Source organism: Brachycentrus maculatus, unplaced genomic scaffold (assembly GCF_059751285.1).
Source record: "Brachycentrus maculatus isolate JH-2025_06_01 unplaced genomic scaffold, ASM5975128v1 h1tg000475l, whole genome shotgun sequence".
In the NCBI taxonomy this organism is placed as follows: Eukaryota; Metazoa; Arthropoda; class Insecta; order Trichoptera; family Brachycentridae; genus Brachycentrus; species Brachycentrus maculatus.
Genome location: NW_028281222.1, coordinates 1077501 through 1105000, shown reverse-complemented (window position 1 = coordinate 1105000; position 27500 = coordinate 1077501). Strand labels below are relative to the sequence as shown.

General features: G+C 34.9%; 1 protein-coding gene and 2 long non-coding RNA genes across 4 annotated transcripts in view; 2 read left to right on the top strand and 1 right to left on the bottom strand.

Moving 5' to 3' along the window:
• Positions 1-27500, top strand: part of LOC148302126 (serine/threonine-protein kinase MARK2-like) — a 205387-nt gene that overhangs the window by 47727 nt on the left and 130160 nt on the right. The window contains exon 2 of one of the 2 annotated variants that reach the window (XM_088272086.1): positions 1289-2026. In XM_088272086.1, the coding sequence (XP_088128212.1) occupies positions 1502-2026 (525 nt within the window). In that variant the 5' untranslated portion in view covers positions 1289-1501. Of the gene's footprint in view, positions 1-1249; positions 2027-27500 lie in introns of both variants that reach the window. The other variant, XM_088272084.1, reaches the window with a different exon arrangement.
• LOC148302127 (uncharacterized) overlaps positions 1-27500 on the top strand; it is a 151321-nt gene that overhangs the window by 86305 nt on the left and 37516 nt on the right. The gene's annotated exons all lie outside the window — the stretch shown is intronic.
• On the bottom strand, positions 3955-4908 carry LOC148302128 (uncharacterized). The gene is made up of 3 exons (XR_015838704.1): positions 4676-4908; positions 4500-4572; positions 3955-4246 (listed from the first exon to the last, which is right to left on the bottom strand). It is a non-coding gene; the product is annotated as an uncharacterized LOC148302128 (long non-coding RNA).

Here is a 27500-nt window from a genome sequence, read left to right as displayed (position 1 = left end):
TTAAAGACTACATGTTTCAGAAGTTAAACTTCCATCGTTCAGGTCTGTATAATGTTATTATACAGACCTGAATGATGGAAGTTTAACTTCTGAAACATGTAGTCTTTAATAAAACTCAAGTGGTAAAAAACAAGTGTTTTCTTTAATCATTATGACATAAATTATTAAAAGTAATAACAGTATATATATATATATATAGATTCATCTATGAATGATCATATTTTCTTCCGGTCTCGTAATTTACCAAGTGAAATTATCATAAATACTTCGACTCAAAATTCTAAATCAATAGAAATGAAAATTAAAAAAAGGGAAATTGAACGTTGAATGCAAAACTTATCAATTTGTTAGATATAAGTTTTGTACCAACATTTCTTGGTGGAACTGCGTTTTACATAATAAAATAACAACAGTTGTTATTTTATTTTATTAACAATTTGTGAAAGAAAAACTCGTTTTTTATCATTTCTAAATTATGTTTAGAATCAAATTGGATAAATAAAAATTTACGTCGGAAAATAACTGTTTAGTGATTAATATTCTTAGTAAGTTGGCTGTCCAAACTTAAAACACAGTAAGGGACATTTTTTTGTAGCACGTTTTTATTTAGTCCAAAAATGCAATAAAAACGTACTACAAAAAAAATGTCCCTTACTGTGTTTTGAGGAAAACTCTTACTGTTTCATCAATTTGTTTAATTTTGTCAAGAATTCTTTATTGACCACCAAGACGGCATTGAGCGGTTGCGACGTGAACTATATTGGAATCCCACCGCCTCTAGGGCACAACAGTCGTACAGAGCACTGTGGTCGTGTTCACACGCCTGCAGACATAATTGCGATAGTTATATAACGTCTGAACGGGTCCTCGTACTCCATCGAGTAACTAGTGTGTTGCCTCGTATCGCATAACCAGTTTGATTAGCGCCAATATCGTTTGTTCTTGCGGACCACGAAATGAATGGGTATTGTTTAGATAATGGTTCGCGCTTGGATGACGTCGCTTCCACGGCATAATGCTAATGTGCTTGTTTTTCTAGCTACGTTTTTTTAGATCCAATCCATTCGGTTATTTTCGTCAATATCCAAATATTTACCGGATTTATGATTTACTCGAAAATTGAAAATTTCATCGAGTCGTAGTTATCAAGCCCGTTTATTTTTTTAAAAATGAGATACGTATCGGTGTTATTCACTCGGCGTTTGCGTTTCTGAAGAGTTAATCTGATGTTTGCCTTTTGGTTACTCAGCTTCCTGCAGAATCATAATAAATAATCAGTTTTTGATAGCAGATTCGAGTCTAGTCTCGCGAATGTGCTTCGACAGTGTTTGTTTGTTACGACAAATGAGTCAGAGTTCGGGGAATCCGCCTATCAGATAGTCCCGACGTAGAAATCGGGTGAGATCGCAAACGAACAAGTTTCTCATAGTCCAAAGCCAATGTTTATTTAGTAGATTGTATCGCGCGTGTATCAATCGGGAGTTCTTCTTAATACCCGGGAATGTACGAAGTGTCCTGCGTGGCGGGAAACAAGGTGGACGCGGCCTACGCCGTCAAGAGTCTAGGGCCGATGGGGGCCCACGCCTCTTCGCAGAGGGATCACCATCACTACAAGAACCACCCGGGCCACAAGTATTACAACCAGCAGCAACAGCAGCCGCAGCAGCATTACACAAAGCAAAAGGACAGGCATCACGCGAGCGCCAGAAGGAGGGAGCACGAACCAGCTTTATACGACTCTGAGGATAAGAGCTGCCCGCACAAGTCTGATAAGGATAACGGGGTCAAGTCGCACGTGCTGAGACTGCTGCGCAGGTCCAAGAGTCACTCGAATGCCCAGCAGCACTTGGAGAAGGAGCAACTGCTCCAGCAGCAGGCGCTCGCTCAGCAGAAGCGCGACGAGGAGGCCAGGCAGCGCGAGGACGCGGGCAGCAGGAAGAGCAGGAGACGAGAGTCCGACCGGAGAGTCATGGTGACCATCGTGGACGGGCTGCCCGTCGTGGTCTCCTCGGGATACAGAACCAAGGTAAATGCACATGACTTTATCCAATTTCAAACAGTGGACGATCGCATGTAGCAAACACGATTCGTTTCTCTTTTTCAGAACACTTTTAATACTTCTTCTTCCTGACTCCATCCCAACTTATCGTCTTTGTAGACTGTTGGTGTCAGCTCTCCTCATTCTCAGGTTGTAGGTCCTCCTATCATGGACAACGTCACCTAAGCCATGCCTTTGAATCATGTTATCTTTCTGTAGCATACACGATTTTTTAAAATTATTTCGATTTATCGATAAAAAGCAATCCTAACTGTACATTATGTATCAATATTTTTTTTTATTAAACTAGGTTACATCTAAAATATGTTTATTTGAAGTAAAAACTGAAATTATTGAGCGTCAAATTATAAAGTATTTTAAAACTACTTTGGTACTTCTAAAATATGGTATAATTACATAAAATTAATGATTTTTTACTCGTATCTTTGTTATTTTTTTATCGTTAAATATAAATAATTTATCAAGTTTTTTTAAAATGTTATGTTTGATTATGATATTATATTTCACTTAATTAATTTCAGTATGCTGTCAGATTATTTACTAAAAAAATTGGCATTCCCAGATTAAGTTCGAATTGAACTGTTCGCAAAATATGAATCCATTTTTTTTACCTTTCAATTCTCTCGTGCCAATAATTATTAAAATGTGCGTATACTACGTATTTAATACATAACGATCCGGAATTATAATATTTCCAAACCTTTGATTTCCTACGCTGCACAGTGATTCACCCAGAACAAGCTAGGTGGACAAAAACATTTTATTCTACGATTTGATTGTTCTGGTATTGATCAATATTATTTTATTGATTTTTCGAATAATTATGCATTTTTTGATAATTTTGAAGCTTTGGGAATATTTTAATTAAAAAATACTTAAGGACGAAATAAAAAAAAGTATTTAAAAAAAACAGTATTGTTATAACAAGAAAATACATAATATACACAATTAATACAAACCCTCATCCGCACCCCAATGGTGCATAGGGCACTGTATCATACAAACGCAGTGTTATCTTGATCGTTAACACACGAAGGAAAGGTGATCAGCCCTCAGGTACCAGTCCAGGGTAATATGGAATAAATATTCGAGTGAAAAAATCACTTTTATTTATTTGACCCCCCTGGGAATCGAACCCGGGACCCCCAGAACGGTAGCCGAGCGTGCTGACCATTACACTACGGACGCGGATACACAATTAAACACATCATTAATTTTACAAATAAATTTACTCTTAATACTATACAATCAACTTGTGAGGGCCTCCGATAGTCACACATCAATGGCATTTTATGACCAAAATCGCGTTAATTCTTAAATAATGATTAAACAAAAAATTAAACCTGTGGTAGGCAAATAATTATTTCTCTATATTATTGTAGAATTATAGCAATTTTTATCATAAAATGCGATTAAACTGTCGCTGTCCCTTTAGTTATTGTTATTGTACCCATAAACATAGAATAACATTAATAAATAATACACAAAACTAATAATCATTATCACGACTCATCATCAATCTCACAAATAGAGGAATCAGATATTAAATAATCACCATCGTTACATGGATGAAAGTTATTTGCCACCTGATGTTCTGCTATTGAAGGCAGGACAATTAAATTCAGAACTTCCAACGGTAATTTATCGGTTCTCTTTCTAGGTACTTCTCTGAGTGAGTTAATTACAGGATCGGATGTTTTCAAAAGCATATTCAATAAATCTGTATTCGTGGAAGTACGTGACAGTTTCCTAGTATGGTGCTCGCGGAATCTACGACAATCTTTATTTCGGGCCTCTTGAGATTCTTCCGAGAGCTCCCCGACTGGAAGAATGAATGTTTTAAAAACCACCGTACTGTGTACTAGACTTGAGGCTGACTTCCTCCAGATGATGTAGAAGCGCAGGGATGATGCATTTTTATATTAAATTTTACATCTACGCCCTCTAACCAATTTTTATTTTTGTTTAAAAAATGGTCCGTCTTCATATTAGCTGCAGCCCACTTTTCAGAGAATTTTGACGAAACACTTTAAAATTTTATCAGTAAATGCTTCTTTGAATCAAAAATCATATCCGTAACACTAAATTTTTTAATAATAAAATCCATCAGACGAAAATTTCGTTCTTCTTTCGCATGTTTCCGCCATTCTTCAAATACTTCTAATTTCGAGAGAGAGCACTCACGATCTGAAAAAAATTAATAAATGAAAATTGCTACGACATGTCTTATAAAAATTATATATCGTTGTATAGCTAATAAATGTAGCTACATAATATCAAAAAATTAGCCTGGATACATCTGGGGACAAAAAGATGCATACGTTCAAAAATTTAAAACGAAAAAAAAAATTACAATTTTTACGTAGTTTTTCAAACTCTATCATAACACATATTGTCGTGCATTTGAACCAAATTTAAAATAAAATAAAAAAATTCATACCCTTTTAAGTAAAATCCATTACAGCAATAGTAATATTCTTCACTTCAAGTCTTGTAAGATGTTATTGAAAGCACTGCAAAACAGCAACTAAATTGTTTACAAAAAAGGAATAACCTTATCACTTCATTTCAACCGCTTACGACTCATCGTTCTGGAATATTTGCCATAATAATTACCTGGAATTGTGACTAATGGGGGGTTGTTATTATCATGTTATCATCAATAAGTCGATTCATTGAATTGACTTTTGTCTTGCTGGCTTGTTCTGGGCGAATCACTGTGCGCTGATGGGTAAATTTGAATATTACCGAATAGACAATTTCCCAATTTTAAATGCCGAGCGATTTTTATCGCCGCTCCTGCCGGGATAATCAAATTAGATGACAAACTTCCGAGTCGGGATCGGTGACTGAGGAAATTGGGTCTGTCGACGGTAGCAAGACTCCAGGCCTCTCGACTCTCGGTAGTAGGGTGAAGCGTCCAGTTTTCGGCGATGTTGGACAAAATCGAATTATAAACTAAACTTTATTTATAAGGAACAATATTTTGAAAAAAAAATCTTATGCTTCGATTGACACCTTCTTTTACATACTAGTTCTCGGCACGATCTAGGGCTGAGTTGACTATTTTATTTACAACATTTTGAGTGTGTCCAAATACTTGTTCACAAAATCTGGATTATCTCCAATTACAGGAGTTATTTTCATATTATTTTGTGACATCTCATCAAAGATGAAGAAGAATATGGAAGTCTGGGCATTTACATTTACATTTAGTGATTTAAGAATATGTTTCAAAATTGCTTCATATATATAGAACTTCCAAGAGTTTGAGTTGTGTGGTTGTCCATAATGGGTAGAATTGGTGAATGTTACACGTGTGTAAAGTGATCACTAAACCAGCCCCGTAAATGCCCAGACTTCCATATTCTTCTTCATCTTTGATGAGACGTCAAAAAATAATATGAAAAATACTCATAGATAATCCAGATTTGTGAACAAGTATTCGGACACACTCGAAATGTTGTAAAGAAACAACATGAACTAAATATCAAATACGACGTAACAAATGCTTCATTTTTTTATGCGAAATTGCTTGGACCCCTTGCGACTAATTAAAGGTTAACATAGATACTGAACCAAGCCTGTGACAGTCATAAGCCCTGTAAATTCCCAGATGTGCTATTATTTTATTAAATTTTCTATCGCCTACGTTTGGTTGTTTTACCCTTTGCTCGTTGATAGGGGGCTTTACTTGAAGATGATTGATAACCTGACGTCACAGCCCGGCGTCTCACCTACCCTAACGACCCTTCGAGTCGGGGGATCCAAACACCGCGTCATTAGTGTCACCTTGATCGTGATATGTGCGCGAGAGATGACCCTAGAGTGTGCGCTGGTAGCCGCCCATACGCTGTGAGCGGGGAGGGTCAGAGGTCGATCTGAAGCCAGTTAAGTGATTGGCAAGTCGCCAAAGAAGACTAGTATCGACGCTCGGTAATACGGCTTGTCGCTGTCGATAGATGTGAATTGATCAATTTCAAACTCCTCTCTTCTTAAGAGTGATATCTCAAATATACACATTCAGAACGCAACCGGCTGCTCGAGAAGCCAGACTTGTCTGCGCAAATTTTTGTAAAATTTAATTATATATATATATATATATATATATATATATATATATATATATATATATATATATATATATAGATATATATATATATATATATATATATATATATATATATATATATATATATATATATATATATATATATATATATATATATATATATATATATATATATATATATATATATATATATATATATATATATATATATATATATATATATATATATATATATATATATATATATATATATATGTATATATATATATATATATATATATATATGTATATATATATATATATGTATATATATATATATATGTATATATATATATTTATATATATATATATATATATATATATATATATATATATATATATATATATATATATATATATATATATATATATATATAGGGTCCGCCATCTAAAGTTTTTTTTTTCAACTAGTGCTTATTTCGTGAATGGTAACACTTAGCTCATGTCTGATTTGACAGATAATTAGTTTTATCCTTCCGCTGAGCGAATATGGTTGTGTATACGCTTGAACAACGCTGGGAAATATTGCGACATTACTTTGAAAATCATGGTAATGTTGCAGAATGTGTGCGAAAATTGCGTACGGTTTTTGGAAGAAGAGAAGCACCGTCAGCTCCGTATGTTCGTTATCTTGTGAAAAAAGTGAAAGAAACTGGCATCCTCATCGATAAACCAAAGCGTGAAAAGCCAAAAACAGTGCGTACACCCGAGAATATCGATGTTGTGGCAGAAAGTGTGCGTGAAGCGCCATCAACATCAATTCACCGTCGTTCTCAACAATTGAACATTTCGGAGACATCGTTGAGACGAATTTTGCATAAAGACCTTGGTATGACGCCATACAAAGTCCAATTGGTTCAGGAGTTGAAGCCAACTGACCATCCAATGCGTTTTCCGCTTCGCTGAGTGGGCCTGCGATCGACTTACAGAAGATGCCGATTTTGCCAAAAAAATCATCTTTTCGGATGAAGCTCATTTTGATCTTGGCGGGTATGTAAACAAGCAAAATTGTCGTATTTGGGGCACAGAAAACCCGCACGCATACATTGAAAAGCCGGTACACCCAAAACGAGTCACTGTTTGGTGCGGATTTTGGTCCAGAGGCATAATTGGGCCATTTTTCTTTGAAAATGAGCAAGGAGTGGCCGTTACAGTCAATGGCGATCGTTATCGGGCCATGTTGAACGGATTTTTGTTCACAAAAATTGAAGAGGAGGATATTGGCAACATTTGGTTTCAACAGGACGGCGCTACGTGCCACACAGCCGAAGCTACACTCGATGTTTTGCGCCCTGTTTTCAAAAAAAAAAAGTTATTTGGCGGACCCTTTATATATATATATATATATATATATATATATATATATATACATATATATATATATATATATATATATATATATATATATATATATATATATATATATATATATATATATATATATATATATATATATATATATATATATATATGTATATATATATATATATGTGTGTGTATATTTATAAGTTTTTGAAAGAGAAGAATGCAGATCTGAATGTGAAATATTGGTAAACGGAGAGATTCTGGAACAGGTAGATGATTTCGTGTATTTAGGTAGTATGTTTTCTAGGGATGGAAAGATTGATAAAGATATAGAAAGGAGAGTGAATGCTGGGAACAAAGTGAACGGTGCACTGAAATCAGTTATAGCAAATAAAAACCTATCAGCGGAAGCTAAACTGGCAGTGCACAACGGAGTACTGGTTCCAACTCTAATGTATGGAAGTGAAACATGGAGTTGGCAAAAGAAGGATGAAAGTAGACTGAATGCAGTCGAAATGCGATCTCTCAGAAGAATGTGTAACAAAACGATGTATGAGTGCGAATAGTGAAATAAGGAAAGAATGCAAAGCTGAGATAAGCATTATCGATAAAATTAAGAAAGGTGTGTTGAGATGGTTTGGACATGTAGAACGAATGAGTGAGGAAAGAACGGTAAAACAAATTTATGAGGCGAATGTTAGCGGGAAAAGAAGCAGAGGAAGACCGAGAAAAACATGGCACGATCAGGTATGCCAAATACTTGAAAGTGGTCAGGTTAGGAGTCGTAACAATCGGCGGGTATGTATGAGGAGATGCATGAACGTGGAAGAGGCGAAGAATGTTTGCAAGGACAGAGTGGTGTGGCGCTCTATTCTCTCTGCCTACCCCTGCGGGGAAGCGGCGTGATGGTTAGTTAGTTAGTTTTAGTTTTGTATATTTATTTTTATATATCAGCGGTTTTATATATGAGTCATTATTAAATTAAAATACAATTTTAATTTAATAATAAAATAACCTCCTAAAACGTTCGCTCCGATAACGCGGTCCTTATCTCAACGTTATAGGGGGGTTTACTGTAATTACGCCACCGATCAGAAAATAACCGATGACGCACACATATTAAAATTTATTACCATTTCCGACCATTGTGCATCTGTTATTAAAAATTTTAAAAACGTGTATAGCCGTTTTGCAAGAAATCGCTAATTGCGCAGATCACTCCAACACACAAATGTGCAATATCATTCCGAGCCAATCTCTCACCTGTTTGTAATGGCGTTATTGCTTGTACCAGCATTCGAACAAGCGAAGATTAGTAATTCCGTATCAAATTCAAAACTTATAATTTGATACCATTCGTTTTTAATTGAATTTAAAACTGGGTTTTACTTTAACATTCTCATTCGTACAACATATATATATATATATATATATATATATATATATATATATATACACATATACACGTATATAGATATATATATATTTATATATATATATATATATATATATATATATATATATATATATATATATATATATATATATATATATATATATTTATATATATATATATATATATATATATATATATATATATATATATATATATATATATATATATATATATATACACATATACACATATATAGATATATATATATTTATATATATATATATATATATATATATATATATATATATATATATATATATATATATATATATATATATATATATATTTATATATATATATATATATATATATATATATATATATTTATATATATATATATATATATATATATATGTATATATATATATATATATATATATATATATATATATATGTATATATATATATATATATATATATATATATATATATATACACATATACACATATATAGATATATATATATATTTATATATATATATATATATATATTTATATATATATATATATATATATATATATATATATATATATATATATATATATATATATATATATATATATATATATATATATATATATATATATATATATATATATATATATATATATATATATATTTATATATATATATATACATACTTATATATATATATATATATATATATATATATATATATATATATATAAATGTATTGTAATTTCCGCTGGTTAAAATTTAATAATCCCTTATTATTTATCGATTGGGGTGCACCATGGACATCAATAATTTAGCAATGTTACCAATATTAAAATAACTCCATCGTTTCTGTGACGTCATTCATTGCCAACTTACGAAAGTAAGGTTTTTTAGATGGCGAATTTTCCAAATGAAAATGGATGAAAATGTTAATTATATCGGCTGTTATAAACACAAAACTAGTCTAATACAATCATTTATAGGTTGAGTATGTTAAATCAGATATTCCTCCCGTCTGACAAAGATCCATTCTGAAAATTGCCGTGGCAGTCGAAAAGAAAATTCACTTCCTTCCGTTTTGAGTTCATATATTTCCATTTTCACCTGATGCTAGGGTGGGGGGTTTCTTTCAGGCAAATGAGAAGCGTTAATAAAATATGCGATTTATTTTATGACTTTATTTTACGTACTTTTAAAGGCTCGCTTTAGCCGTTAATTCACTTTTATTTAATGTGTCTTGTTTCGTCGTCATTCGACAAGCCTCCATAAACCATTTTATTATTGCACTCTTCAGTACACGCTTCCTGAGACAGATGCGACCCGCTAACTGATATTGATACCAGGAAGTAAATATATCGTGATCGTATTTCTGTAATAATTTTATGATGCAATACTTTGGTATCATTTTTCCATACGATCGGATACCGTTAGGATAGGCAAATTCCTTTTCCATTCACCGTTCGGAGCATATGGGACCTGCTGGATCCAGGTCTTTCGTTCAGAGGATAGGACCGTTCATAAGGACTCTGAGAAGGCTGGCCGGGAAGCGCCCTTGAGGTAGTATTTTACGAATGGCGCGATATGAATTATCACTCGGGAGGAATATCTAATTTAACATACGCATCCTATAAACGATTGTGTAATACTTACTGTTTTTGTGTTTATAACAGCCGATATAGTCAATATTTTCATTCATCATTTTCTTTTGCAAAATTCGCCTAAGTAAAAACGTTGTTTTCGTAAGCTATAATAACAACTACTACAATTACAGCTCTATAAAGCAGATACATAAATATATACGCCCTGTAACACACCCGATGACGTAAAATTTGAAGACGTATGGTATAGCGGTGTCCGTTTTTCGTTTTATTTAAATATGTAATGTTCAAACCTTAATATCTCCCTTACTTCTCTACAGATTTCAATAAGAATATTACCAATAGTCTTGTGAATTTTCATATTAATTTATTACCCAATAAAAACATATCATTAGAATGATCCAATATCCAAAATTATTATGATGTTTGAATGGTGAAATAAGGAATGAATGCGTGATTCAGTAAGCATTATATTACATCGAATAAAATAAGAGTTTTGCTAAATGCACTACACTTGTTTTGATGATGGAATGAAATTATTCTGAAACCGTAGTCGTGAAGTCGAGTTTTCAAGTGGTATTACACAAAGTAAACGATGAATGATAAGGAGAGTGTTATATTACCATACCACATTGTTAACAACGCTTTTAAAATACAACTTTTAAGTGTTTCTATACATCGCTCACTCCTTTCAAGAACGTCATAAATCAAAAATCGTAAATTTTCAGTTGTGTTTTCGGAATGCCCAGAAAATGTACTATATCCCAGCAAAAGAGGCATATTTTTAACTTAATATCTACCCGCTACAGGGCAGAAAGTGTTGTTTTTGCATTTTGAAGAAAAAATATTGCTTAATTATTTTTTTAAATTTGCTAAATATTTTTCAAATGGAGAAAAAACATTCAGGTTTTACCTAAAAAGATCTGTTTCACAGTAAAAAGTTCAAAAAGTAGCTTGATATTTATTTTTAATACATTGTATTATATTTTAAAACTTTAAAAACGATCTCCTGAAAAATCAAGTTTTTTTATTTATGACGTTCTTGAAAGGAGTGAGCGACATGTATTTTAGTAATTTTACTGTTTAAAGCACACTGGACATTAATAAAAGAAAACTAGTCAAAATTGTTAGAATGCTAAATATTTTATACATTCAATGTACAAAATAGATCTGTCTTCTACCCACACTTTGTCTAACTTTTAGCCCGTCTAATTATTAGCCTGTTTTTAAGGCTTTTCCAGCGCCGTTATTTTTTCCTTGTTATCTCATCCTATCTCACTGTTTAAACTTTGAATACAAGACGCTTAAACGGAGTTTAGTTAAACGGGAACGGCCGCCGCAGTGTCCGCTGATGATTTATGGAGAGGAATGGCGAAACACGCACCGCCTCGGCGCCCAAATGGTTATTTACCTTCACCGTCAACAATGGATGTCGCCTTCCTCCTGTATTTGTTCCCGAGTCCCGCGGGACCCCTTGAATAATGGACGCGTCCCTCGAATGCTCCCGTTCCGCGGTGAATTTTTCATTCGAACCGTGAAAAGTGTGCCGTATAAAGGGCGTAGAGCCCTTGTGCACTACACGGAATTTTACTGTCGGGCAGTCCGGTTAGCATTAAAAAACGGATGATTGAATAGTACAATTGTCCTTCTTTCTCCGGATCGGTGCGTGATCACGGTGCGCGTGAACTCGATGACGCTAAACTGTCGTATTCGCTTTTATTTTAATAAAAAAACTGGACTGCCGGACAGTAAAGGTGGAGACTGACCGGAGCATTTCGTCGTAACGTAACACGTTACGATGCGAGCATTCAGGCGGTCAGTACAGCGAGTGGAGCGCTCCATCCATAGTTTCGGATGCTCGCCGCGAGCGATGTTACGACGTTATGGTCAGTCTCCAACTTGAAATTCCGTGTAGTGCACAAGTGCCCATAGCGTGTCTCTCCCTCTCTCTCTCTCATTCTCTCTCTCTTGCCCGCTTGCTAGAAGGATTCAGATTCAGTGGTCGCCTTAATGAGTCGTAATACCTGACACTTTTCATGGCGTCGGAAGGAAGATTTGTTTCAATTCCTTGGAGCGATCAAGGATCCTTTTTTTTCATTCTTAACCCACTATCCACCTGTGACTGTCAGCTGTGCATAGAATAATAATTTTAATTTATGTATTAATTTTAAACCAAACAAAGATTTTTTGAGTCTACTAAGTTTACTCAAAAAAACTGTTTGATTTAAAATTAATACATAAATTTAAATGGAGTTCTCCATTTTAAACGCCAACTCAGTAAATAAATAGAATAATTTTAATTTATTCTCCATTCTTCGTCTTCTAACCTTTATCCTCACCCAATGGTGCATAGGGCACTGCATCGTATAGAAACAAGTGTTATCTTGACCGTTAAATATACGAAGGAAAGGCTATCAGCCTTCCGCTTCAGGTGCCAGTCCAGGGTCGTATTAAATAAACAGTAGACTGAAAACTCACCAGTATTTATTTTGACCCTCTTGGGAATCGAACCCGGGACCTCCTATATGGTAGCCTAGCGCACTAACCACTACACTGTAGACCCGGAAAAATGGGAATTTAATCTATAAACATATTGATAAGTATTCGAAGATAAATATGCGATTTCACTTTAAAAAATAAATAATAATAAAATAATCCTCCTTAAGTGGTTTATTTCAAGTGTTTAATTAAAAAACAAATAATTTTGTCCACCTCCGTAGTGTAATGGTCAGCACGCTCCGCTACCGTTCTGGAGGTCCCGGGTTCAATTCCCAGGGGGGTCAAATAAATATAAGTGATTTTTTTCACTGTAATATTTTTTCAATATTACCCTGGACTGGTACCTGAAGCGGACGGCTGATCACCTTTCCTTCATGTGTTAACGATCAAGATAACACTGCGTTTATACGACACAGTGCCCTATGCACCATTGGGGTGCGGATAGGGGGTTTATTATTTATTTATTATTAATTTTTAAAAAAATCAACATGTCATTCCACAAAGTTAATGCCGAATCAATAAATAATATGAAAAAGACAAGATCATATTTAACAAAATTAAGTAATACCGAGTAAGTAAGATATATGCCTTTGTTTTTTTCCGATGTTAGGTAACTTGGCAGAAATTTCTTTTGAATAGAAGAAAAATGTGCGCTCAGCACGGAATGTCTCGTGAGGATAGTCGCGTAATTTATGTACGCACCATATTTTTGTATTAGAATTGTAATATATTCTTCAAAAACAAAGTTGATTTGCGATATTTTTTAAACGTTTTTCGCAGATATTTTGTGGAACATTTTATCAACTTTATAAAACAAAACTTCTTGGTTTTTAACCACTTTTTATTTGTACTTTTCCCCGACCGGTTTCTACAAGAACCTTGCCATCATCATCATCATCAGGGTGATGATGACAAGGTTCTTGTCGAATCCGGTTGGTGAATAGTACCTATAAAATATTTATAGATTTGGCGTTTAATTTCTAGAACTCCATTTCAATTTATATGTTGATTGTGAAAATCAAACACTGAGTTTGATTTTCAAACAATATTTTTTGAGTGTGCTAAATTGTATTTTATTGTTAAAAAACACATCGAAAATTGCGACAATAGTTTCGCCTTGTTATGGCATTTTCAAACGTTTGAAAATGCCACAATAAGGCGGAACAATTGTCACAAATCTTATCTTTGTGTGTTTTTTAATAATAAAACAAATTAAGACGAAAAAAAAAATGTTGTTTGATTTTGCATTGAATATATACATACACCATTAAAAAGTGGTTAAAAATGAAGTCATTTTTTTATATAATTCAAATATAATTTTGTTTTAAAATAGTAATTAGTTAATTTAATAAGTTCTTCTCCGTCTTAATCCTCATTGCTGAGGGTTGTGACCCTTGCAGAAGCAATGACTCTTCTCCAGTTATCCCTTGACTGCGCTGCACGTAGCGCTCCAACCACTGAGGTGCCTGCTGCTGCCTTAATTTGATCGGTCCATCGTGTGGGGATCTTCCTCTCCCTCTCTTTCCCTCCAGGCTACCGATCACAACTAGTCGTTCCAGGCTATCCTCGTTGCCACGCGCAACGTGTCCAAAGAACTGGAGAATCCGTCGGGTACAGATATTGGCCAGAGACAAGCCATCCAAGCGTAGTTCCTGGCGAATGGACTCATTGGTGCGTCTAGCTGTCCATGGAATTCGGAGCATGCGCCTCCAACACCACATTTCGAAGGCATCAATTTTTCTCCTTTCTGCTGCTTTTATAGTCCATGTTTCAGCAGCATAGAGAAAAATGGAGTGGACCAAGCTCCTGACAAGCTTCATCTTGGTGTTGTTACTCACACCCCGGTCTTTCCAAATTTTGTCTAGCTTAGACATGGCACTTTTGGCGATGGCGATACGACGTCTAATCTCTCCTTCACAAGTTCCTTCATTGCTGATTTGAGATCCAAGGAACTGGAACTCGTTTATTATCTCTAAACCTTCCAGTGAGTTCCCGAGATCACCAAACTTCTTAGATCGATCTATGATCATGATCTTGGTCTTGCTTTGGTTAATCTCTAGTCCCAGTGCCTTGCTCTCAATCTCTACTCGTTTAAGGAGATCTACCATCTCTTTTGGGTCTTTGGCCAGAAGTGTTATGTCGTCCGCATATCGTATATTGGACAGCTTTACGCCACCAATGGACACTCCTCCATTCCATTCGTAGAGAGCCCTGCGCATGATGTATTCCCTATAGATGTTAAACAGGTCAGGGGAGAGTATGCATCCCTGTCTTACACCTTTCTCAGTGGGGAAGTTTGCAGTGTTTATGCCATTGATTCTTACGATTGCCTTACTTTGGGCATAATGTCCATGGATGAGTTTTATCAAATGGGATGGGACTCCCATCTCCATGAGTACTTTCCACAGATGTTCCCACTTCACGCAGTCGAAAGCTTTTTTGTAATCGATAAAGCATAAAACTGTTGGCGTCAGGAACTCTCGGCTTTTTTCATCACTTTCATTTTATAGTAATTTTAAAACAAAGTTATATTTTAATTAAGCAATGGAATATCACATTGCTTCAAATATAAATTATAGTTTTTATCTTATTTTATTTTTTATTTGTGGTAGTTTAACGTAAGATCTTTTTGCCATAATTTAACTTCGATAGGCACTGCAGTGGGACCACTTATGTATAAATGATTAGCTTCTTTCATCGATAAATCGTCCTTGGCCGCCTCCTCTCATCTCGGAATCCATAACATGCGCGTTTTATATGCCCATTTTGCGGAAGCGGAAATCATCGGAGACTCCTTCCCTCGGATATTATACATCTGCACTTACTGTGAATAAGTCAGTAGGTCATATTTTCAGTAAAACCTTCCCGGCTATGTTCTTAAATATTTATCGTCATATCGCTCATTCTTTTAACAACGTCATATATCAAAAATCGTCAATTTTCAGTTATGCATGTTTTCAGAATCCCCAGAAAATGTACTATGTACTATGTAAAATGTCCCAGCAAAAGCGGCATATTTTTAACTTAACATTTTCCCGCTACAGGGCAGAAAGTGTTGTTTTTGCATTTTGAAGAAAAGGTATTGTTCAATTATTTTTTTAAATACATAAAATATTTTTCAAGTGGAGAAAAAACATTCAGATTTTACCTAAAAAGATCTGTTGCACAGTAAAAAGTTCAATAAGTGGCTTGATATTTATTTTCAATACATTTCATTATATTCTTAAACATAAAAACGAATTTCTGAAAAATCAAGTTTTTTTTATATATGACGTTGTTGAAAGGATATTTTCGATACTGCGATATTTTCATTTTTTGCTGTTGGAGAAACGTATCGCTCGCAACGACGGGGTAGGAATGTCGATTTTAGTTCTGTTTTAGTATCAGACTCGGTTGATAGAGTACCTAATCGGACGTCAGACAGTTCAGATTCTTGAACATGAGATGAAACATCTCTCTGAAAGCTCCCGCCACATCCAGCTCGCTCAGCTACCGTACTGGAAGTCCCGGGTTCGATTCGATAGGTTTGAAGATGAAGAAGAATGTAAATAATGCATCAGTCTTGCATTTATACTCTCCCGCGAATGTCTCATTCTTTTACGATCTTTTCTCTTATAAAATGCCATTTTTCATTCTTTTCTGTTTTATCAATGGTACGCTGTTCCGTTTTTGGCTTTGCGCAATACGACTGTCGTTGAGCCCCAGTATTCATAAGTCGCAACACTATTTTCTCTAAATCCAGATAACATTTTACGCAAATGATTTAAAAAAAATTAAATAATTGTCTTTTCATTAAAAAAAAAACGTTTTCTTCGAAATAATTATACGGTTTTGAAAAGAAAAGAATTTTTAAAGGAAGTGTTAATTTAAAAAAAAAAATATTCTTTCTAAATATGTGGAGGTCCTCACCAAAATGTTACATTTCCATTATAAATGATTTTAAATAATCAGGAATTCTAGCTTGTAAAATTGTTTCGTTTTGGTGCGATTTAATGATTTCATATTGGTTTAACACAGGATTGGTCACGTTTTGTCGCAACTTTAATTAAGCTTTCGATAGAATACAGTAAACAGAACAGATTTGCATTTTAAGGATTTTTATTTTATTGTTTCGGCATTAACTTTGTGGTAAGACATGTTACAATGATTAAAGAAAACACTTCGTTTTTTACCACTTGAGTTTTATTAAAGACTACATGTTTCAGAAGTTAAACTTCCATCATTCAGGTCTGTATGTTATTATATATTCTTTAATCATTAAGGATTTTTTGTGCAATATTGGAAATGTAACTTTGTGGTATATATCCACATATATTCTAAAAAACAAACACAAAAAAACAATATACATTCTTTAAAAAAAAGCGTGCGTGAGCAGACTAGTGACCTCTCCAGTGGTCACCGGCGGAATAAGGACTTGACGAATGCTGGGCCTTAACCCTTACTGGTCCAATGTCGAATCTCATTCGACATGGATTTTTTGCTCTTAGGTCGGATGTTATTCGACATATTTTTCATCATCAGTATTATTTATTTAAATACCAAGCTTACATTTTTGGCACTCGTATCTATTAAAACAGTATGTGGTGCAGAGTACAAAAGATATTTTCCTATTGGAATGTAACTGTCTACCTAGATTTTTTTTTTATTTTGGGGGACCGGAAAGGGTTAAGACTGTGTGCGTATAGGTCCATTCTCTTGCTAAATGCCATCTGGTCAGTTTGCCTTCGATTGTGGGCAGATTTCGCCGAAACACCCGACTGATTCATTCGAGGCAACAAAGCTTTATGCACCTTAGCAAATGGCCGATGATATTATGTATGTGCATACATTATACGAGGTATGAGACCCTCCGTGCACCCACGCGGGTTTGCGCACGATCCAGCACCTGGGTATTTGCTTCTGTCGATCCAATTTGGGATTTGTACTCTCTCAAGTACTAGGTCGTATTCTCAGTGACAACTAAATATTTATGTATTAAATGCTAATAAACACCGATTTTTTAAATTTACTAAATTGTATTTTATTGTTAAAAATACACATAAAATATATTTTTTAAACTATAAAATACAACTCAGTATACTCAAAAAATCAGTGTTTGATTTTACATTTAATACATAAATTATAATGAAGTTCTACAAATTAAACACCGAATCCATAAATAAACTAAATATTTGTTTACATGTTGTTAAAAATTATATATAAACTCTTATCCGCACCCCAATGGTGCATAGGGCACTGCGTCATATAAACGCAGTGTTATCTTGATCGTTTACACATGAAGGAAAGGTGATCAGCCCTCCACTTCAGGTACCAGTCCAAGGTAATATTGAATAAATATGACAGTGAAAAAATCACTTATATTTATGTTAAAAATTAATAGGCCAAATTATAAGGTTGAATAAATGATGACTCATGTCGGTCGTTTCCGCTGGTAAAAATGTAAAAATACAATTTAAATCATCAAAAACCTCTTATAAAGTTTCCTCCGATAACGCAGTACCTATCTCAACGTCATAGGGGGGTTTACTGTACTTGATAATTACAAGTTTTCCTCTGCCTTTATTTCTGACTACATTCGTCCCATATATATTTGTTTTACCGTTCTTTCCTCGCTCATTCGTTCCGCATGTCCAATAAGTATTTTTTGTTTTTATTCATCACGTTGATAATTAAAAAAAATACGGTTTCTGCAAGAATGTTGACCATTTTTAATTGTCGTACAGTATTTAGACGACACCTGCACGCAGTTTGTGTAAACGTTAATCGAAAAACTATTTTTTATTGTTTTACCGTTCTTTCCTCGCTCATTCGTTCCGCATGTCCAATAAGTATTTTTTGTTTTTATTCATCACGTTGATAATTAAAAAAAAAATACGGTTTCTGCAAGAATGTTGACCATTTTTAATTGTCGTACAGTATTTAGACGACACCTGCACGCAGTTTGTGTAAACGTTAATCGAAAAACTATTTTTTATTGTTTTACCGTTCTTTCCTCGCTCATTCGTTCCGCATGTCCAATAAGTATTTTTTGTTTTTATTCATCACGTTGATAATTAAAAAAAAAATACGGTTTCTGCAAGAATGTTGACCATTTTTAATTGTCGTACAGTATTTAGACGACACCTGCACGCAGTTTGTGTAAACGTTAATTGAAAAACTATTTTTTATTGTTTTACCGTTCTTTCCTCGCTCATTCGTTCCGCATGTCCAATAAGTATTTTTTGTTTTAATTCATCACGTTGATAATTAAAAAAAAATACGGTTTCTGCAAGAATGTTGACCATTTTTAATTGTCGTACAATATGTAGACGACACCTGCACGCACTTTGTGTAAACGTTAATTGAAAAACTATTATTTATTGTTTTACCGTTCTTTCTTCGCTCATTCGTTCCACATGTCCAATAATATTTTTTTGTTTTAATTCATCGCTTTGATTATAAAAAAAAAACGGTTTCTGCGAGAATGTTGACCATTTTTCAATTGTCGCACAGTATTTAGACGACACCTGCACGCAGTTTGTGTAAACGTAAATTGAAAAACTATTTTCATTAATTAATTCGGCAGTCACTTTGCGGTAAGATCTATCCATTTTTAATTAATGTTTTACTTTAAATTCTAAATTTTAGAGTTGGGTCCTTGGGGCGTTGAAGGTTGAAGAGGGGGTAGGAGCTGTTTCTTATTTTTATTTATTTATTTAAAATTTTATTTATATTTCTTATCAGTTGGAACATAGAGAATAGGGAACATTGACACCTCTTCAACCTTCAACGTCCCAAGGACCCAACTCTAATATTTAGAATTAGCTTCACATACGGTGTTTGAAAATGATGCGGAATGCATCGAAACACGTGTCATAGTAGATTATGAGAAATAGTAGTATTTACTAAGTAAAACATTAATTAAAAATAGTAATAAAAAACTGTTGTTTAGAGTTGTTTTGTCACCGCCGGCGCTGGCAGCGTTCTCCCTCGAGAGAGAGATTTGGGGACCCAGATAGAAGGATTTCGTTGCGAAATTACTTTTTGCAGGTTTATGTCCCGCCTACGTCCAATTTCACAATATTGCAACGCCTGAAAATACAGACATTGTTTCCTACTATTTCATGATCCAAACAGAATATATTTTTTATATTATTTTTTGACATCTCATCAAAGATGAAGAAGAATACGGAAGTCTGGGCATTTAGAATTGTTGAATGTTACACGTGTGTAAAGTGATCACCAATAGATGCCTCTAGTGAAGTTCTAGTGATTCAAGAACAAGGTTTCTAAATTGGTTCATATATATAGAACTTCCAAGAATTTGAGTAGTGTGGTCGTCAATAATGGGTAGAATTGGTGAGTGTTACACGTGTGTAAAGTGATCACTCAAACCAGCCTATGACGGTCGTCAGCCCCGTAAATAGCGAGATTTCCATGTTCTTCTTTATCTTTGATGAGATGTCAAAAGATTATATGAAAAATCCTCCTATAATAAGTGATAATCCAGATTTGTGAACAAGTATTTGGACACACTCAAAATGTTGAAATAATATATTACGTTTTACCTTTTTTAAACTTATTATTAAGCCGCTTACCAACAGGGTTAGGCTGAGAGAACACACCGCTTTTGGTCTTTGTAAACAATATTCACCTCTTCCACATTCAATGTTCAACCAGCCTATGTCGGGTAGTTAGCCCTGTGAATACCAGCCATTTTCGTAAAATAATTGGGGAAAATATAATGGTGGAAATGATTAATTAAACAAATGTGTTTTTAGTTTTTTTTCTAAAAATCATCGCACTCTCACTATTTCTAACCATTGGTGAAAGAGCATTCCACGGCCCGCAACAGCAAAGACACGCTTGCCAAATTTAGTGCGCCAATTTTATAACGGATTTCATTAGCATTTTGACATCTCAACGTCACATTGTTCATATATATATTTTTAAATAACGTGAATATATCGCTCGCTCCTTTCAAGAACGTCATAAATCAAAAATCATCCATTTTCAGTTGTGCATGTTTTCGGAATGCCCAGAAAATGTACTATATCCCACCAAAAGAGGCATATTTTTTTTTTACTTTAATATTTAACCGCTACAGGGCAGAAAATGTTGTTTTGGCATTTTGAATAAAAAGGTATTGTTTAATTATTTTTTTAAATGTACTAAATATTTTTCAAATGTAGAAAAAACCTTCAGGTTTTACCTAAAAAGATCTGTTGCACAGTAAAAAGTTCAATAAGGGGCTTGATATTTATTTTTCATACATTGTGTTGTATTTTAAATCTTTAAAAACGTTCTCTTGAAAAATCAAGATTTTTTATTTATGACGTTCTGAAAGGAGTGAGCGATATACAGTTTTCTCAGGTAAGATTCCCCTTCTCACCTGTATTTTATTGACATCTACCGTCCGCATTACGAAGCTTCGTGCGCTCTAACTTACCGACTCGGGTTTGCGTCTCGGATGATAATTTATTATCTGTATCCGTGTGTCGCGATTAGCGTCGAATCGTGCCTAATGAATACATATGTATATATAATATATAATACACGCTGTGTACTGGATTTGACATTGAGCCGATATAATAAATAAGTAATATCTATATTTACGGCGCTATGATTCAGTGATTGATTTCCTGAGGTATCATTATGTTTGACCTTATTTCGACAATGAACGCCATGTTTTTGGCCTGCATTTTAATAGAGGGACCTTTAAAAATCAACCATTTTTGCTTCTTCTTCTTCTTCGTCAGGGATTTTGGGGATGACAGTGTCAGTTAGATTATTTAAATATAATTGTATCCAAAATCCACTCTCCATAGTGTAGTGGTCAGCGAATGCTAGATGTGTGTAAAATGATCGCTAAAATCAGCCTATGACGGTCGTAAGCCCCGTAAATGCCCAGACTTCCTCACTTACTATCACATCAGAGAGAATAGAACGCCACACCACTCTGTCTTCGCCTCTTCCTCATTGATGCATCTCGTTATACATACCGGCCGATTATTAAAATAATGACTATTATTTTTGGACATCTCAACATAGATGAAAATGAATATGGATGTCTGGGCATTTACGGGGCTTAGGACCGTCATAGGCTGGTTTAAGTGATCAATTTTACCCATTATTGACAACCACACTACTAAAATTCTTGGAAGTTCTATATATATGATCCAATTTCGAAACATTGTTCTTGAATCACTAGAACATCACTAGAGACATCTATTGGTGAGATGAAAAGAAGCTTTTTATAAAGCAGAAACTCTTTTATTAGTATGTGAGGTCCGAATCCTCAATAATAATGTTGAACATTGACCATCACATCACAGAGAATAGAACGCCACACCACTCTGTCTTTGCAAACATTCTTCGCCTCTCCCACATTGATGCATCTCCTCATACATACACGCCGATTATTAAAATAATGACTAACGCGCAGATTGATCGTCGAAATAACAAAAGATCGGACTATCAATTAGCCGAAACACGATTTTAATCAATTCAAGCCGAAGATGATAGCATCGGATCACGAGACCGGGCGATGTGTGGAGATCAGCGTAGCCTGAAGGCTACATACCGACTCTTCATGTCGGATGAATCATCTCCGGTGTACAGTTAGAGATATCGGACATTTGGCAAACGCAGTCGGACCAGTATTCAGTGTGCGAGAACGGTAACAAAAGGTGATTACGCAAATATGATCCTCACGATTAGGATTGTGCAGTCAGGGATTGGTGCATTTGCGTCTGTTAGAGCGCTTGTGCACTTCACGGAATTTTACTGTCCGGCGTACTTGTGCACTACACTGACCCGGAATTTTACTGTCAGTGTAGTGCACAAGCGCTCTTAGGGGCCTTTAATAAATAAAGTTTATAGTTTATATTAAAAGCATTGTTAACTTTGTGTTATGGTAAAATAACACTCTATAGATTTGGCGTTTGATTTGTAGTAATTTGAATTTACATATATGTTAAATGTTAAAATCGAACACTGATTTTTAGAATCAGCTAAATTGTATTTTATTATTAAAACTACATAAATATAAAATTTTGACAATTGTTTCGCCTTGTTATGGGAAAATATCATAACAATGATAAACCATTACCACAAATGTTATTTTTGTGTGTTTTTAATAGTAAAATACAATTTTTACATGAAATTGTAAATGAAAACATTTGTTTGTTTACTACTTGAGTTTGGGAAGCTTCAGATGCTTCCGTCTTCGGGTCAGAATATAAACTCAATAAAATATATAACTAACTTACTAACCATCACGCCGCTTCCCCGCAGGGGTAGGCAGAGAGAATAGAACGTCACACCACTCTGTCTTTGCAAACATTCTTCGCCTCTTCCACGTTCATGCATCTCCTCATACATACCCGCCGGTTGTTACGACTCCTAACCTGACCACTTTCAAGTATTTGGCATACCTGATCGTGCTATGTTTTTCTCGGTCTTCCTCTGCTCTTTTTTCCACTTACATTCGCCTTATAAATTTGTTTTACCGTTCTTTCCTCACTCATTCGTTCTACATAAAATATATAAATAAAATAAAATTTAGTACACCCTATGATAATTTTTTGATCCTTTGTCTGATGAGTTTTCATGAAAAGTTCCGGCTATAGGTGTCGCCTGACTTTCGCAGTATGGATACCCGATGTTCGACATTCATTCCGACACGTATCTCTGTCATTATTCATTCATACACTCATTAATGCCGGCCGAATTAAGCTTTCAGATTTATTATTCCGTTTGCCGGTTCCTTATTCGCCTCTCATAACTCTGCTTCGTCGATAGGAGGAATGCATTACGCATTTGTTAAGTCAGTTGTTCGGGGTATGTCATATTCTTCTTCTCCCTGTTCCGTCTATATTGGTGCACAGGGCACTGCGTTGGGTCGCATCTGTTGTAGCGTCACCTTGAAAGCATATACATACCAGTCTTTCGTATTTTTTTTATTTTTTATATGTACCGTAGAACGGGGCTACTTGAACTTTGATGTGTTACTTGAGCCCAGTACAAAAAAAATATAAAATGATTTTTTCACTCTAATATTTATTCAATATTACTCTAGACTGGACTTGAAGCGGAGGGCTCGTCACCTTTCCTTCGTGGGTTAGCGATCAAGATAACACTGCGTTTTTATGATGCAGTGCCCTATGCACCATGGGGTGCGGATTGAAGATTATTTTTATTGCGTGTGTTTTTTCTTCTTCGATTAACGTGTATATAAGTCATTTACTGTATTTTTTCGTATTTTAATGTCAACGATTTTTTTTATATCTGTATGAAGGTTATTAAGAAAGTCGCTTCACCGATTGCATTCGTGTGTTCATATCCCGCTTGGAGGCTGAGCTGATGCCATCTATTGAGATAACAGCTCCCGAGCCAAAGTTCCTTGCCATCGGTACATCGGAACCTCCAACAATAATTTGTGGTATTCCATATTCACGATAAGTATCGGGTTTCAAACAACTTAATTATCGAATGTTCGTGCTTCCCACTGCTCACAGCGGGGAACTCTATGCCGGAGACGGAGAGCCTTGACTCTAAAACCCGAGGCTCGTTTGCCTTTTGGACGTAAACATCGCCGGTACAATTTACCGACTGCTAATTACTCGTTCAAATATTTACGAATCGAACACGCGATGGGAGTTTGTCTTTGGTAGTAACATATCGATTTGGGATTGCTCTTCAATTCGATTGATGTTTCGATTTGGGTTACTCTTCGATTCTATTGAATTATCGGTTTGGAATTGCTCATCAATTCGATTCATGTTTCGATTTGGAATTGCTCTTCAATTATATTGAATCATCGATTTGGGATTGCTCTTCAATTCGATTTGAGGTTGCTCTTCAATTGTATTGAATTATCGATTTGGGATTGCTCTTCAATTCGATTTGAGGTTGCTCTTCAATTGTATTGAATTATCGATTTGGCATTGTTCTTCAATTCGATTTGAGGTTGCTCTTCAATTCTATTGAATTATCGATTTGGGATTGCTCTTCAATTCGATTTGAGGTTGCTCTTCAATTCTATTGAATTATCGATTTGGGATTGCTCTTCAATTCGATTTGAGGTTGCTCTTCAATTGTATTGAATTATCGATTTGGGATTGCTCTTCAATTCGATTTGAGGTTGCTCTTCAATTCTATTGAATTATCGATTTGGGATTGCTCTTCAATTCGATTTGAGGTTGCTCTTCAATTCTATTGAATTATCGATTTGGGATTGCTCTTCAATTCGATTTGAGGTTGCTCTTCAATTGTATTGAATTATCGATTTGGGATTGCTCTTCAATTCGATTTGAGGTTGCTCTTCAATTCTATTGAATTATCGATTTGGGATTGCTCTTCAATTCGATTTGAGGTTGCTCTTCAATTCTATTGAATTATCGATTTGGGATTGCTCTTCAATTCGATTTGAGGTTGCTCTTCAATTCTATTGAATTATCGATTTGGGATTGCTCTTCAATTCGATATGAGGTTGCTCTTCAATTCTATTGAATTATCGATTTGGGATTGCTCTTCAATTCGATTTGAGGTTGCTCTTCAATTCTATTGAATTATCGATTTGGGATTGCTCTTCAATTCGATATGAGGTTGCTCTTCAATTCTATTGAATTATCGATTTGGGATTGCTCTTCAATTCGATTTGAGGTTGCTCTCCAATTCAATTGAAATTTCGATTTGGGATTGGTTTTTAATTCTATTGAATTATTGATTTGGGATTGCTCTTCAATTCCATTGAATTATCGATTTAGGGTTGCTCTTCAATTCTATTAAAATATCGATTTGGGATTTCTTTTTAATTTTATTCCCTAGATGGCGAGACAAGCGTATTTGGGTCGAGTGATTTCGACAATGAAGTGTCAGTTTTGTCGTTTTTAATTGTTTCACTTTCTAAAAGCCATTATTTCTGAACGTTAGCTGAAATGCGGTTCATTTATCCTTTTATCCGCCTCCATAGTGTAATGGTCAGAACGCTCGACTCGTACCGGGTTCGATACCCATGGGGGGGGGAGGGATTCAAATAAATTTAACTCACTTTTTCACTCTAATATTTACTCAACATTACCCTGGACTGGTACCTGTAACGGAGGTCTGATCTATTTTCCTTCATATGTTAACGATCAAGATTGCACTGCGTTTATATGATGCAGTGCCCTATGCACCATTGGGGTGCGGATAAGGGTTTAAAGTATGTTTTTGTCATTGCTAATTTGAACCAATGGAAATGCTGTCAAGTTACCAAACAATCGCAGAATTTTAATATCAGTAAGTCGGCGCCGAATGTGATATACACGCGTAGTAACTGTAAACCCACAACGCGGTGTGGGTATGCAGTGCCTACTCGCGCATACCGCCGTTTGTGAGCCGCTAGAGGCGGCACTCGGGCGACCTTGCGAGCGGCGATCAACCCGGGTTCGCGAGCCGAGAAAATGGTCCACCGCTATCTATACAGCATGTCGCTCACTCCTTTCAAGAACGTCATAAATCAAAAAAACTTGATTTTTCAGGAGAACGTTTTTAAAGTTTAAAAATATAATACAATGTATTAAAAATAAATATTAAGCCACTTATTGAACTTTTTACTGTGCAACAGATCTTTTTAGGTAAAACCTGAAGGTTTTTTCTCCATGTGAAAAATTTTTAGTATATTTAAAAAAAATTATTAAACAATACCTTTTCTTCAAAATGCAAAAACAACACTTTCTGCCCTGTAGCGGGTAAATATTGAGTTAAAAATATTCCTCTTTTGCTGAGATATAGTACATTTTATGGGCATTCCGAAAACACGCACAACTGAAAATTAACGATTTTTGATATATGACGTTTTTGATATTTGATATATGCGGAATGCATCGAAATACGTGTCACGATAGCTTTTAAGAAATAGTGGTATTTACCAAGTAAATCTTAAATTAAAAATGCAGATACCACCTTTGTGTTTAGTAAGACATTGTATGCATTGATCGCTGTGGATGTGGCCGCTCCGCCTAGCAAGCAGCCTTGATGTTATATTATTCACAGATAGAGGTAACGAAGGATGCATTATTTAGCGCTCTAGCTGAATTCACAAAGCTGCACTATCGATGCATTCTATAACACCACATATGTACAAACAATGGCCTCAGTTCGGCAACAACAACATTACTTATTTTGATATCATTCTGACGTACAATACATACACATGCAACACAAAACAGCAGGTACCCACAAAACTACATTTACTTAGAAATAAAAAAAATTAACATCCTCTATTTAGAAATTTGTCCGCCTCTGTAGTGTAATGGTCAGCACGCTCGGCTACCGTTCTGGAGGTCCCGGGTTCGATTCCCAGGGGGGTCAAATAAATATAAGTGATTTTTTCACTGTAATATTTATTCAATATTACCCTGGACTGGTACCTGAAGCGGAGGGCTGATCACCTTTCCTTCATGTGTTAACGATCAAGATAACACTGTGTTCATATGAAGCAGTGCCCTATGCACCATTGGGGTGCGGATAAGGGTTTTATTATTATT